Source organism: Pristiophorus japonicus, chromosome 8 (genome assembly GCF_044704955.1).
Source record: "Pristiophorus japonicus isolate sPriJap1 chromosome 8, sPriJap1.hap1, whole genome shotgun sequence".
Classification (NCBI taxonomy): Eukaryota; Metazoa; Chordata; class Chondrichthyes; family Pristiophoridae; genus Pristiophorus; species Pristiophorus japonicus.
In genome coordinates this window covers 185,181,363-185,197,027 of record NC_091984.1, presented here as the reverse complement: position 1 = coordinate 185,197,027, position 15,665 = coordinate 185,181,363, and the positions used below count along the sequence as shown (strand labels likewise).

The 15,665-nt window shown below is 43.9% G+C and overlaps 1 protein-coding gene across 3 annotated transcripts in view; it reads right to left on the bottom strand.

Annotated features, from left to right (window-relative positions):
* Positions 1–342: 342 nt before the first annotated feature.
* Positions 343–15,665, bottom strand: part of LOC139268874 (calcium-binding protein 1-like) — a 127,980-nt gene continuing 112,657 nt past the window's right edge. For all 3 annotated transcript variants that reach the window (XM_070887668.1, XM_070887669.1, XM_070887670.1), the window contains 3 exons: positions 9,208–9,317; positions 5,203–5,350; positions 343–2,674 (listed from right to left, as the gene is read on the bottom strand). In XM_070887668.1, the coding sequence (XP_070743769.1) occupies positions 2,649–2,674; positions 5,203–5,350; positions 9,208–9,317 (284 nt within the window). In that variant the 3' untranslated portion in view covers positions 343–2,648. The remainder of the gene's footprint in view (positions 2,675–5,202; positions 5,351–9,207; positions 9,318–15,665) is intronic.

The following is a 15,665-nucleotide window of genomic DNA, read 5'->3' as shown; positions in this document are numbered from 1 at the left end:
GCCAGGCCACAGTTGTCTAACAACAACCAGAGTGAGACTAACTGGTCTATAATTCCCCGACTTCTGCCTGATAAATTATAGCCTTTGATTAATGTAATTATAACATTACTTCTGGTTACAAAAACAACAAAGAAAACTAAGATGGACAAGTTTGCAAACAGAGAGCCAATTTCATCATTCTCTGCTGCAGCGATATTGCAAGGACTCAGCCTAGAGAAGAAGATTAATCTGTACATACATCATTGAAGAACAATATAACATTGATCTAGGGAACCACACACAAACAACTGTAGACATATATTTATAAATAAGCATTTCAAATCTCAATTTAATTATTCTGCATTCTGGTCGCAATAGAGTACAATTAAACCAAGTGAATACTTTATAGTCCTTTAGAAATGAGGTTGAACTATGTTTACATGTGATTTTATAGATACAGAGTCCTATAGGATGAAACTGATTCCTGCACTTAAAGGGCAACTATCCCGTAAGATCATTATAGATGCTCTGCAATTCTGCAAATTGTCATTCAAATGTCTTTCCCTTTGGTTATTTATTGGCTCTGCTATCATGGGGTGATTTTAATCTAACCTGTCAGGCAGGAAGCTGCTGGGATTGGGTTGGCAGCCCATTTAAACTGCGCCTAAATTTACTCTCCATGGACACCGTTTCTCCTCCCTGGGCAAGTGAGATTACATTTACCCACCTTGTTTGTAGTAACTGGTCATTTTGAGGTGGCTTCTGAAGTTTCTGCTTCCCAGCAGTTTGGGGCATGTTGCCCTCAATTGCCCTGTGCAAGCTGGGAAGGTTGCAGTTGGATCCCTGGTCAGTGCTGAGTCAGCTGGTGTCAGCCCGGACAGCGATGGGAATGCTACAGTTCTCTCCATGGCTCTGAGTCAGGGAGAGAGAGGGGGAAAAGGGAAAAGTCTTGACCAAATCTTTTAGCTGGGAGGAGAGAGATCCATGAGACGTGCCTTCACAAATTGTTCAACTGCATCACCATGGCAATGTTTATACATGGAAATCCCTACACTCCCAATCAAGGAGGATAGCACGAATGAGGAGGAGCAATTTGTAGGCCAGGTTCTAAAGCTAAGGGTCAGAATCGAAGAAATCCCTATTAAGGCCTCAAAAGATTCAGTGTTACGAATGTGTCATTGAATTTGGGATTAAGAGCGTAAAAAGACTGTGGAACAAGGAAAGGCCACTTCACCCGTCAAGCTTGTTCCTTCTGCAATATTTGTCCAACGTGGACTTCACCCAATTCATTCTGAGGGAGATGGCCAAAGGCAGATAAAATCATCACGAGGTACTCATTCGATGTTAGGGGAGGGAGGAGTGAATCCACTCTATGGTCAATGTAATTTATAGAGCAGTTCCCTCAGTCGGAGGAGAATGGCTTGCAACCTGTAGCAGCAGCAGGAGGGAGACTGAGAGTAGCCAACACCGGGGGTAGAGTTTAAGAGCTGGAAAGGTGTTCAGGAGCATTCCAATCCATTTTCGCTCCTGCTGCTTGTGCTATACCTGATCGGAGAGTGGTTGGTGCTAACACTGAGAACGGGCAAAAAAATGTTCTGGTGCTAACATCCCTCACCTTGACGTGCATAAAAAAGACAAGTGCTGAAATAGAATAGAATCATAGAACCCAGTAGGCCATTCGGCCCATCGAGCCTGCGTTGGTTCTCTGAAAGAGCTATCCGACTCTCAGTTGTCCCACTCTCCTGCTCTTTCCCTATAGCCCGGCAAAGCTTTCCCCTTCAAGTTTGGATTCAATTCCCTTTTGAATGTTACCATTGAATCTGCTTCCACCACCCAGTGCATTCCACATCACAACATGAAATGGAAGGGCGAGCTCAATCGAATTCAATCTTTTAAGAAAAAGTCAGCTTGTCCTATTGTGACCTCTGGTTTGTACTAATGAGGAAACTTGGGAGATTTTTCAACTGTGTTTGAATGACTCTGACATGCTGTTCCTGGGATATCATCATAAAACCTACAAACATCAGGAGGTTTCATTTCCTCTGTGAAGCTATTTTAGTACATTGGTTACTGTGAGAATGCATTAAATTCCCGTCTCTGCTATTTCAATGTAATTGTCAAACCATTCATTTTAATGACTGCGTTAAAATAGCATAGAGGCAAATTTAATGAAAACGTGTTAGTCAGTGTGATCAATATAGTCACAGAGCAATTCTTATCCCTGATATTCTGAACTATCATTGAAGGCTAAATCCTGCAATGCCACATAAAAGACTGCAGAACTATAAACAGCTTGTTACAACTACAAATTTCACCTGTTAATTATGTTAGTGATTTTATTTTGAGCACTGCACACTTAAAGATAGACCTCACCCCCATGTTTATATGTACAGTCCAGTACGCGGTCAGCCGTACACGACCTGGGATGATATTTACTGTGGAAGTCAGGCAGCAGGAGAATACAAAGAATCTTTGTTTCAGTTTGTAGCACAAAGCCCCAGCTTGTTGGAAACTCGGAATTTCTTCAGTAGCTTGGAATAGAAAGAGGTTTCGCTCTATAGTCGGCAGGGCCGTTTCATTAAGTCTCAAGAGCAGTGTTAAGATATTGCGTCAGTTTATGTCAGTTGGTGGCTATTTGCCATCTGGGTCCAGCAGGTTCTTCTCCTTCTTCAGCGAGACATCATCCGGACAAATTCTGTCAAGGTAAAAATTGGAATAAGAATAGCGTTAAATAAACAAAATGACTTGAGGCACTCAACATAGGTCTTAGTTAGGAGCTCCATAAAACCATGTTAAAGAAAAACCTGACACAACACTGGCTCAGCAACTAAGCCTTCCAGAGCTCCCTCCCCTCTGATAGCTCACGATCAGAGCCACGATCTTCTGACTCAGAGGCGAGAGGACAGATTGTATAAACTTGCCTTTTATTCGCTTGAGTTTAGCAAATTGAGGGGTAACTTAACCAAGGTGCTTAAAATGATAAAGGAATTCGATAGGGTAGATAGAGAAACTATTTCCTCTGGTTGGGAAATCCAGAACAAGAGAGCGTAGTCTTAAAATTAGAGATAGGCCATATAGGAGTAAAATTAAGAAGCCCTTTTTCACACAGAGGAACTCTCTCCTCTAAAAGGCTGTGGATGCTGGGTCAACTGAAATTACCCAAGACTGAGATCGATAGATATTTGTTGGGTAAGAGTAACAAGGGATATGGAGCATAGGCAGGTTAATGGAGCTGAGGGACAGATCAGCCATGATCTAATAGAAAGGTAGAACAGGCCTGAAGGGCTGAATGGCCTCCTATTCCTATTATAATGAAACCTCAACAAATAAAATAACACTTTTAAGATGTGATAGTACATCGGAACATAGGGATTACCCGACAAAAGACCAAGGTCCATCTAGTTCGGCTTCTACCATCCTGGTAGTCGCATAATACAACGATAATGGAGTTGTTGACTAATCACAGCAATCAATCTCAGTCAATAAGCCTACAACGGACCCAGACATGAGACAAGGAAAGCCCCAGAGGTGGAGAGCATTGGGAACCAGAGGTCCAAAGTCACCTGTTCCTCCCAAGCTACACTTACCACATGTCATGTCTCAAATTACTCATATACTGAATCCCAAAATGTTATTTTCCGAAAATATATCTAATTTTCATTTGAATTAATTCATTCTAACTGCTTCCACCATCTCCCTAGGGGGCCCGCTCCATAGATTGACCACTTGCTCACTGAAAAACTGTTTCCGCAGATTAGTTTTGTATTTCCCCCCCTTCAAGCGCAGGCCGTGTCCTCTGGTTCTACTTTCCTGGACAAGGTGAAACAGCTTGTCATGGTCCAGTATTGTCATGTATGTACATTCTGTTTGTAGCCACCAGATGGCGTCATTGTTGGAGGCCACTGAGTAGCACGCACATGGTGCTGCTCAGGTATAAAAGGCCAGCCATTTTGAGAGTCAGGCACTTTGGGCCTAAATAAACTAGAGCCAAGGTTGTACCTTGCTTAGTTAAACAGTACTCAGTTTGAACTTTTATTGCATACATAACAAGTATAGTCAATATCTCTGGGATGTTTAGTGGGAGTGGGTTGCATTCAATCCCTGTTGGGTCTAGTCATATAGTGGGAGGGACAGTTGATCCTAGGAGATGTAATAGTGGAACGGTCCGTAGCGTGCATTTTTTGTCAATCTGCTAGTGTTGCAGCATCCCTGAATGTTAACCCTCCCAAAGCTGCTGGCTGATGAAAACCGAACACTTGTTCCTAACTTTTTGCTGAATTCTGTGTAATTCTAGGACATTTGGTCATGTACAGGTTTGACTAGACTGTCGACACTCAGAGTCTAGGCTCACACATAAACACTGGCCACTCATAACACCAGTGGAACTGAGCCCAGCAAAGAGTCAATGCCATCAGTACGGGATGTGGGGGAGGAAAGGGTGCAAAGTTCAGGAAGGAAACAGATCCCAGAACAACTACTCCTGTATGTACTTCTGTTCCCGATTTAATCATCAATTTTAGAGTCACCGTGAGAGATTGTTTGCAAAAACTGAAATATGTAAATCAGTGAAGTATTTAAATCCAGAGCCTATGGTTTAGAACACATTAAATACACTTTGAGCTTCAGTGTATGAGTTTAAGAAATAGAAACATTGATTGGAGTCCGTCCTTTCACGAGTTAAGACAGATATTACTCACACACCGCTTTAAAATGGCAGGCATGCTAATCGGTCCAGAAATAAGCTCGTTAACAAATGCAGTTGATACTTTTGTAATCTGTCACGTCTACTAATAAATGTTGTCACGGTGAGTTAAAATAGGCTGGATTAAACATCAGTTCATGTTGGAAGTTTAAAAATAAACTTGCTTTTGAATTTTTGCTCATTAAACACGTCCCCAAAATTAATCGGGTGAAATTTTCGATGTCGGTTGGGGGAGGGATAAATCGGACGAGAGCAGATTGGCCACCCACTGTACACGCTTCCCATCAGGGAAGGCCCAGACAGTGACAATCCCAGCCAGGGTGGGGTACGGCAGGGGAGAGGGAAATGAAGGTTGGGGCGGTGAGCTGGCAGTAACCTTTGAGCCCAATTTTGTCCATTTTCCCCCATACAGAGTATGCACTGTGCTTTGGACAAAGTGCTAGGCCCCGCTGAATAGGTATCATGCTTTGAAAAGAGTGCTACTGAAACTCTAAAGCTGAAAGAACAAAGCTGGCCCTCACCTTCAAAGTCAACACGTCCGTCCCCGTTCAAGTCAACATCTTTCAGTATTTCCTCAATGTCCCTGTGTCCAATTTGCTGGCCAAGTAATTTCTTCATGGCTTCACGAAGTTCGGTTGTGCTGATCTCCCCATCTCCATTTGTGTCAAACTGTATGTTTAAGGAAAAGCATTTAGTCTCAGTTTCGAATATGTATTAACAGGGCTTTCCTTACCCATGTATTCCAGCTCATTAAATGATTATGAAACTCCATATGCACATTTCTTTTATATTTGCCCTTTCTGCTGTGGTTCAGTGACAGTCAGAAAGTTGTGGGTTCAAGCTCCACTCCAGAGACTTGAGCACATAATCTAGGTTGACACTGCCGTGCAGTACTGAGGGAGTGCTGCAATGTTTGAGGTGCCGTCTTTTGGATGAGACGTTAAACCAAGGTCCTATCTGCTCTCTCAGGTGGATGTAAAAGATCCCATGGCACTATTTTGAGAAAGAGCAAGGGAATTTCTCCCAGTGATCTGGCCAACATTTATCCTTCAAACTAAAACAGATGATCTAGTTATTTATTTCATTGCTGTTTGTGGGACCTTGCTGTGAGCAAATTGGCTGCCGCATTTCCTACATTACAACAGTGACTCCACTTCAAAAGTATTTCAAAGCGCTTTGGGATGTTCTGAGATCATGAAATGCGCTATATAAAATGCTAATTCTTTCTTCTTTTTCAGCATTAACTATTTTACAGATATATACATATCATTTATTTCAAATAAAATGACTATATGGATGGTGGCCCAATTGAATGGTGGAATACAGGTTTGACCCATTGCTTTGAATACCCAATGTTATTCATGCTCCTTTTGCAGGGGTTGATATGCTGATAGGGCGATGAAGTAGTGTGGGAGAAAGCTCGTGTAGACCGGTATAGATCAGTTGGGCCGAATGTTTCTATGCTGTAAATTCTATATAATTCTATGCAATACAAGTCTCCTTCCTGGGCAATGCTCTATCAGTGGCCATAAACGCAGGGAAAGAAACCATCCCCTTGGACATCATCTTGACTAGCAAACAGGACGCACACAAGGTTGACCCACTGGAGAGAGAAAACAGGGAATTATAGACTGGCCAGCCTGACATCGGTAGTGAGTAAAATGATGGAGTCAATTATTAAGGATATCATAGCAGCGCATTTGGAAAGAGGTGACATAAAAACATAGAAAATAGATGCAGGAGTAGGCCATTCGGCCCTTCGAGCCTGCACCACCATTCAATGAGTTCATGGCTGAACATGCAACCTCAGTACCCCATTCCTGCTTTCTCGCCATACCCCTTGATCCCCCTAGTAGTGACATGATAGGTCCACGTCAGCATGGATTTGTGAAAGGGAAATCATGCTTGACAAATCTTCTGGAATTTTTTGAGGATGTTTCCAGTAGAGTGGACAAGGGAGAACCAGTTGATGTGGTGTATTTGGACTTTCAGAAGGCTTTCGACATTGTCCCACACAAGAGATTAATGTGCAAAGTTAAAGCACATGGGATTGGGGGTAGTGTGCTGATGTGGATTGAGAACTGGTTGGCAGACAGGAAGCAAAGAGTAGGAGTAAATGGGTACTTTTCAGAATGGCAGGCAGTGACTAGTCGGGTACCGCAAGGTTCTGTGCTGGGGCCCCAGCTGTTTACATTGTACATTAATGATTTAGACGAGGGGATTAAATGTAGTATCTCCAAATTTGCAGATGACACTAAGTTGGGTGGCAGTGTGAGCTGCGAGGAGGATGCTATGAGGCTGCAGAGTGACTTGGATAGGTTAGGTGAGTGAGCAAATGCATGGCAGATGAAGTATAATGTGGATAGATGTGAGGTTATCCACTTTGGTGGTAAAAACAGAGAGACAGACTATTATCTGAATGGTGACAGATTAGGAAAAGGGGAGGTGCAACGAGACCTGGGTGTCATGGTACATCAGTCATTGAAGGTTGGCATGCAGGTACAGCAGGCGGCTCAGAAAGCAAATGGCATGTTGGCCTTCATAACGAGGGGATTTGAGTACAGGGGCAGGGAGGTGTTGCTACAGTTGTACAGGGCCTTGGTGAGGCCACACCTGGAGTATTGTGTACAGTTTTGATCTCCTAACTTGAGGAAGGACATTCTTGCTATTGAGGGAGTGCAGCAAAGGTTCACCAGACTGATTCCCGGGATGGCGGGGCTGACATATCAAGAAAGATTGGATCAACTGGGCTTGTATTCATTGGAGTTCAGAAGAATGAGAGGGGATCTCATAGAAACATTTAAAATTCTGATGGGTTTAGACAGGTTAGATGCAGGAAGAATGTTCCCAATGTTGGGGAAGTCCAGAACCAGGGGTCACAGTCTAAGGATAAAGGGCAAGCCATTTAGAACTGAGATGAGGAGAAACTTCTTCACCCAGAGAGTGGTGAACCTGTGGAATTCTCTACCACAGAAATTTGTTGAGGCCAATTCACTAAATATATTCAAAAAGGAGTTAGATGAGGTCCTTACTACTATGGGGATCAAGGGGTATGGTGAGAAAGCAGGAATGGGGTACTGAAGTTGCATGTTCAGCCATGAACTCATTGAATGGCGGTGCAGGCTCGAAGGACCGAATGGCCTACTCCTGCACCTATTTTCTATGTTTCCTATCTTTTTCCCTCTGCTTTACGGTGGGGCGAGGTGGGGGGGGGGGGGGGGGCTTGTGCTTGTGCTCAGTATCTCCAAACACAAGACTTTGTGAGAAGTTGTTCTGAGTGATTTGAGAACGTCACTTCTGGAAATGATTGAATTTATCTGAAGATCAATAAGAAGACCTCCCTATCACAGTATTTGACCAAACCTTTCATTGCTACATGATGTTAAAGAACAAAAATCCATTGGGCCAAAGCTGATCTCCCCCCAGAAGGAATGGCTAAATGGGAGTAACAAATCGCTGTGTCTAATATAACTGAACCATGAGGGAAGAGGCTGGCTGGTTAAGTTGCAAGGCTTTCAGGGTGAATTCATTGGCTGGCTTGGTTTTCCTTTCCTCAATTCCCCAGATGCGGTGCAGCTATTTATTAGTAATCAATCTGCAATATCTACAGAGACTTCACCTTTGCTCAACTGACAATCTCAATGATTTGGATGTTATCATTGAGTTTGAATTTTCAAGTTGACTAGTTTTAAACACACTCGAGTACATGAGAAGCTGACACTTGAAGCACTTTCTGTTTTCAGTCTGGAATTTATTTAAGCTGGAACCAGTTTCCGTCACAGCCAGAAGCAGTCTGTGCCCAAAATAATTGCTGGGATGGCTGTCCTCTGGCATTTTGCCCAAGTGTCCGCTCTTCAAGTATGAGCCTAGAGAGGGAGTGCTGGCAGGTTATTTGAGCATGAAGGATGACAGTGCTCTCACCCTCACCTACCATGCACATGCACCATATGACAATCAGGAGTGGGAACCCTGGTCAATTATTCTCCTCCTAACCAACAACACTGAGGCCAGTGTCCCTTACTGCCATCCCAGGTAAGACCAGCTAACTCCGCACAGACCAAGGATTGGTCTGTGTGGCTCAGTTCCACACTCAGCAGTGCATTTATCCACTCCGCCACTGTGGCAGAAAATGGCCATCTCTTTAGCCTACAGAGCTCCTGCACTTTGAAGTGTGTATAAAGCTTCCTCGTTCAGAAAATAAAATGAGAAAAGACCGTTTGGCCCACTGAAATTAGGCCCTCTGATGTCCAAACGCGGCCAGCCTAGCATCCAACTGTGTTTCAAACTCCCATTGTAGTCTGTGCTGCCTGGCAGATTATTCCAGGGTGAATTTAGGATGATATGAGTTAATACAAAACCAAACCAGCACTTAAGAACCACTGGGGGGTTCTTCTGATCTCCTGCCACAACCTTGGCGGAAACCCCGGAGAAATGGTGTGCCCTGATTCCAAAACTATGGCGGGAGATCAGGAAAAGCCCTGTGGAAATCCCAAGCATGGTTATTTAACAATCGCTGAAATGTTCACCTCCTTGAAAGCATCTCGTAGCTCTTTCACTCCGATCATGTCTGCTGTTTCTGCCAAAAGCTTTGGTCCCATCAATTCCAAAAAGTCATCAAAATCAACATGGCCGCCCACTAAAAATAAAACACAAGGAAATAAGAAGCCAGGTGAGGAAATTTTACAGCACAGAGTTCAGTACATTCAGTGTAGGACTGTCCAGTAATCAGGAACACCAAACTCTGACCCTAGAAATGATTGTTGCCTATATTAGTGGTCAATACCTTCGTATGACATTCCGCCATCTGCTATTTTAATGGAGGCCGCATCCTGCTTAAATTAAACAGGATAACATCTGCATTCAAATATTAGACAAAGGAGTATCACACAGGCACTCTAAACCATCACCAATTGTAATTTCTAGGCACACATCTTTCATCTGTGTGATTGAGCATCTGTGGTTATTCTTTAAAAAATTGTTTGTTCTCAGGATATGGGCAAATCTGTCATTGTTGTATTATTATCTGACCCTAGTTGTTCTGAGGCAGTGGTAGTGCGCCTTCTTGATCCGCTACAGTCCTTGTGGCGACGGTGCTCCAGCAACGGTATTAGATAAGGAATTCCAGGATAGTGACCCAGCTACAATGAAGTAACAGTGTTCTCTGTGTGGGAGACCGCTGCAAAGACTGACACGTGTCCAGGGACCCTGGGCCTAACATCTGGGACACAAGCAGCAGCTACCCAAAGGAGAGCAGTGCTATCGTTGCAGTCAATGAGGTAGATCTTGACTTTGTGCGACAGTGTAAAACAGGCAATAGCGAATCACCAGCCTGTTTTACATCTCCCCCAATTTGAAGTCAATGAAAACAAAAATGGGAAGTGTTGTAAAAGGGGCTGCTAACTCACCATCACCCATTTTACTCTCTTGCACATCACCCCTCGCACAGAAATAATGCGGCAATAGATAAGAGATTACAGAATTCTCCTTGCCTGTGCAGAATGCCTGACCTCAAACAGACAAATATCTAATGACCTTGCAGATTCCCCCATGCAACGTCTGAGGTCTGCAGACCGCAGTTTGGAACTCTTAAGTTCTAATCACATCCCTCCTTAAATCTGTTTTTCTAATCAGAATAAATTGCATCAACGGTCGTAACCCGGTTATTATTAACAGTAGGTTTTCTTTTAAGCTGCCTAGCTTTCTGTTAAAAGGCTGGTCATTAACATCACATGGAAGGATTTTCTAAGCCTCGTTTTATTTCTCTGCCAGAATGCATCAGGATGACGTAACTCATGTTTAAACGCTTCATGGAGCTGCTAAAACGTCACCCGCCTGCTCTCCCTAATGTGTCCATCCCCTTTATATCAGCTGCATTTCTGTTGATTAGAATTTGGCTTTGATTCCGATGCCTCTCACCGATGTAAAGGCTTCCTGTAAGTCTCAGCAATGACCCAATCACATTAAAAAAAAGGCTCCAAAAAGGTGTTAAAAATGTTTGCTACTAACAATGCAAAGAATGCTTTTATTATTTGAAAGGTTGTAGCCTGGGGTCACATCGAGCCTTTCCAACAGGACATTTTACAGTCTGTATTCCCGATTCACAATGATTGCGCAGAAACCTTCCATAGCTGTAATGCGACTATAGATTCAATGGGGGTCATTTTGACTTTGAGCGATGTTGTAAAACTGATAATATCGGATCAGCCGCCCGTTATACGTCTGTCCCAATTAGGGCCCTGGAACTGCGGCACAAACCCCCTTTATAAAAGGGGTTCCGCTGAGGTTACGGCAGCGCAGCGGGACAAGAGCAGGGCTGGGTGAGTAATGGCCGTTTATGGGTCTCAACAGTGGCATCGACGCGGACACGTGTAACGGAGCGCATGGGAAAGTACAATCTATGCTGTCTCCGAGCAGGCGGGCGCTGAGAGACCTGCTTTTTAATAAAATGCTCTGCTGCTGGCATCCTGATCTCCTCCTCCCTTCATCCAACACACCAGCACACTGCTGCCATCATACAGAATTGTTTCACAGTGCGAGCGCACGACGCACTTTTACAGCATAGTGCCCATTCACAGGCCTCCGAATGGCATTTCTTTATACAATTAATTTTTTTTTTAAAAAACAAACATCTATACTGTCCTGTGTCTAAGGCCAGATGTACTGCAGAAACGTGATCTGTAAGATTTGGTAAAAACTTTAACGTAGCAGGTCACAAACCAAACTCCCATGTCGTAACGGGGCTGCTGCAGACACATGGGGCCGAAATTCTCATGTTCTGTGCCTCCGGGGCGGCGCTATGGGGTGCAAAACTGTTTGGGGGGGGGGGCCACGCCTCCACCGATGACGTAATCGCCGTGTGCGGAGACCACTTTGCACACCGTGGTGGAAATTGCCTCGCGCCCCATGAGGCCGTCGAAGGCGATGCCCGTGCCAGCCTTGCGGCTCGCGAACGAGGCCAACCTCCGCTCCCGGGGAATAAGGTAAAGGGGAGGGTCGCTGCACCGAGTGCCGCCATTATTTTTCTTCAGCCGACTCACCGGTCGGCCTGTTCTGCTCTGCTGTCGCGTGGTCCGGACTGCCATCGTACAGTCCGGCAGTCTGTTTGGATGCCGGGATGTGGCCAAGGCACCACACAGCCGTGGAGGCCATCAAAGGGCCTGCAGAGTTCATAAGAAATAGGAGCAGGAGTAGGCCATTTGCCCCTCGAGCTTACTCCGCCATTTAATAAGATCACGGCTGATCTGATCATGGACTCAGCTCCACTTCCCTGCCCGCTCCCCATAACCCTTTACTCCCCTATCGCTCAAAAATCTGTCTATCTCCGCCTTAAATATATTCAATGACCCACAGCTCTCTGGGGCAGAGAATTCCAGATATACAACACTATGAGAAAAGAAATTCCTCCTCATCTCAGTTTTAAATGGGCGGCCCCTTATTCTGAGACTATGTCTCCTCGTTTTAGTTTCCCCTATGAGTGGAAATATCCTCTCTGCATCCACCTTGTCGAGCCCCCTCATTATCTTATATGTTTCGATAAAACCACCTCTCATTCTTCTGAACTCCCAGCCCAACCGACTCAACAAGTCAACCCCCTCATCTCCAGAATCAACCTCATGAACCTTCTCTGAACAGCCTCCAAAGCCAGTATATCCTTCTTTAAATACGGAGACCAAAACTGTATGCAGTAATCCAGGTGTGGCCTCACCAATACCCTGTACAGTTGTAGCAGGACTTCTCTGCTTTTATACTCCATCCCCCTTGCAATAAAGGCCAACATTCCATTTGCCTTCCTGATTACTTGCCATACCTGCATACTCACCTTTTGTGTTTCATGCACAAGGACCCCCAGGTCTCTCTGTACTGCAGCACTTTGCAAATTTTCTCCATTTAAATTATAATTTGCTTTTCTATTTTTTCTACCAAAGTAGATAACCTCACATTTTCCCACATTATACTCCATCTGCCAAATTTTTGCCCACTCACTTATCCTGTTTATATCCCTTTGCCGATTTTTTGTGTCCTCCTCACAATTTGCTTTCCCACCAATTTTGCATCATCAGCAAACTTGGCAACATTGCACTTGGTCCCTTCATCCAAGTCATTAATATAGATTGTAAATAGTTGAGGCCCCAGCACTGATCCCTGCGGCACCCCACTAGTTATTGTTTGCCAACCGGAAAATGACCCAATTATACCGACTCTCTGTTTTCTGTTTGTTAGCCAATCCTCTATCCATGCTAATATATTACCCCAAACCCCGTGAACTTTTATCTTGTGCAGTAACCTTTTAAGTGGCAGCTAATCGAATGCCTTTTGGAAATCCAAATGCAACTCGTCCACTGTTTCCCCCTTATCCACCCTGCTCGTTACATCCTCAAAGAACTCCAGCAAATTTGTCAAACATGATTTCCCTTTCATAAAACCATGCTGACTCTGCTTGATTGAATTATGCTTTTCCAAATGTCCCGCTGCTGCTTCCTTAATAATGTACTCCAGCATTTTCCCAATGACAGATGTTAGGCTAACTGGTCTATAGTTTCCTGCTTTTTGTCTACCTCCTTTTTTTAAATAGGGGCGTAACATTTGCGGTTTTCCAATCCGCAAGGACCGCCCCAGAATCCAGAGAATTTTGGTAGATTACAACCAATGCCTCCACTATCTCTGCAGATACTTCTTTTAAGACCCTAAGATATAAGCCGTCAAGTCCAGGGGACCTGTCCGCCTTTAGTCCCTTTATTTTACCGAGTACTACTTTAGTGATCGTGATTGTATTAAGTTTCTCCCTCTGTATAGCCCCTAGATTATCCACTATTGAGGATGTTTTTAGTGTCTTCTACTGTGAAGACTGATACAAAAATATTCGATCTTTTGCTCCAGGAAGCAGCCACACCCTCTAGATTAAATACTTTAGAATTGACATGTGGTCAAGGACAGGAGGGTGTGACTGTGAGTGAAGCAGGTAAGGGGATCCAGAAGATGTAGTATTGCAGGAGCCACAGTCCCTGCACTTGTTCAATCGATTTAAGGTTCTTGCAACCCTTGAGGACAAGTGAGCAGACTGTGGGTTGGACGAGCAGACTGACCAAGGCACCATGGTGCAGAAAGCCATTCAAGTGGGGGGAGTAAAGAGGCAGGTGGTTGTAGTAGGGGACAGTATAGATAGGAAGATAGATAGGGTTCTCTGCAGCCAAGAGCGTGCGTCCCGAAGGCTGTGTTGCCTACCTGGTGCCAGGGTAAAGGACATCTCTTCCGGGCTGGAGGAGAACTTGGAGTGGGAGGGGGAGGATCCAGTTGTTGTGGTACACGTAGGTACCAATGACATAGGTAGGACTAAGAAAGAGGTTCTGCTGAGAGAGTTTGAACAGCTAGCGACTAAATTGAAAAGCAGACCACAAAGGTAATAATCTCTGCATTATTACCTGAGCCACAAGCAAATTGGCATAGGTCAACAGAATCAGGGAGATGAATGCGTAGCTCAGAGGTTGGTGTGGGAGAGGTGGGTTTCGAATTGTGGGGCACTGGCACCAATACTCGGGAAAGAGAGAGCTGTTCTGTGGGGATGGACTACACCTGAACTATGCTGGGACCAGAGTTCTAGTGAACCGGCTAACTAGGGAGGTGGAAAGGGCTTTAAACCAAATAAGGGGGTCAGGGTGGATAGTCGCAGTAGAGAGCAATCTAGAATGCTAAAGAGAAAAGAAAAGGAAGCAATGCAGGAAAGTGATTGTGGTCAGGAAAGGACAGAGCATACAAACAAAAGAGTGCACTAGCAAACAGGGCCCAAGTAAGAAAAAATAGTGATAAGACAAATTTAAAAGCATTGTATCTGAATGCATGAAGCATCTGTAATAAGGTAGACGAATTAACAGCGTAAATAGATGTAAACGGATACGATATAGTTGCAATTACAGAGACATGGAGACAGGGTTGGGAACTGAATATCCAAGGATATTCAATATTTAGGGAGGACAGGCAAAAAGGAAGAGGGGGTGGTGTGGCATTATTAGTAAAGGATGAAATCAGAGCAATAGTGAGAAAGGATATTGGCTCAGAAAATCAAGATGTAGAATCAGTATGGGTGGAGCTAAGGAGCACCAAAGGGCAAAAAACATTGGTGGGAGTTGTCTATAGGCCTCCAAACAGTAGTGGTAGTGTAGGGGACGGCATCAAACAGGAAATTAGAGATGCATGTAGCAAGGGTACTGCAGTAATCGTAGGTGGCTTTAATGTACATATAGACTGGCCAAACCAAATTAGTAATAATACTGTGGCAGACGAATTTCTGGAGTGTATACGAGATGGTTTTTTAAGATCAGTATGTTGAGGAGCCTATTAGGGAACAGGCTATCCTAGATTTGGTATTGTGTAATGAGAAGGGGTTAATTAACAGTCTTGTTGTGCGGGGTCCTTTAGGGAAGAGTGACCATAACTTGATTGAATTTCTTATTAAGATGGAAAATGAAGTAGTCCAATCCGAAACTAGGGTCCTAAATCTAAACAAAGGCAACTGCGAAGGTATGAGGAATGAATTGGCTGTGATAGATTGGGAAGGTTCATTAAAAGGCATGACGGTGGATAGGTAATGGCTAATATTTAAGGAACGAATTGCAACAGTTATACATTCCTTTCTGGTGTAAAAACACAAAAGGAAAAGTGGCCTAACCAAGACTAACAAAAGAAATTAAGGATAGTATTAGATCCAAAGAGGAATCATACAAAGTTGCCAGAAAAAGTAGCAAGCCTGAGGATTGGGAACAGTTTAGAATTCAGCAAAAATGGACCAAGAGTTTGATTAAGAGGGGAAAAATAGAGTATGAGAGTAAACTTGCAAGGAACATAAAAAACGACTGCAAAAGTTTCTACAAGTACGTAAAAAGAGAAAGATTAGTGAAGACAAATGTAGGTCCTTTACAGTCAGCAACGGGAGAATTTATAATGGGGAACAAGGAAATGGCAGAACAATTAAATAAATACTTTGGTTCTG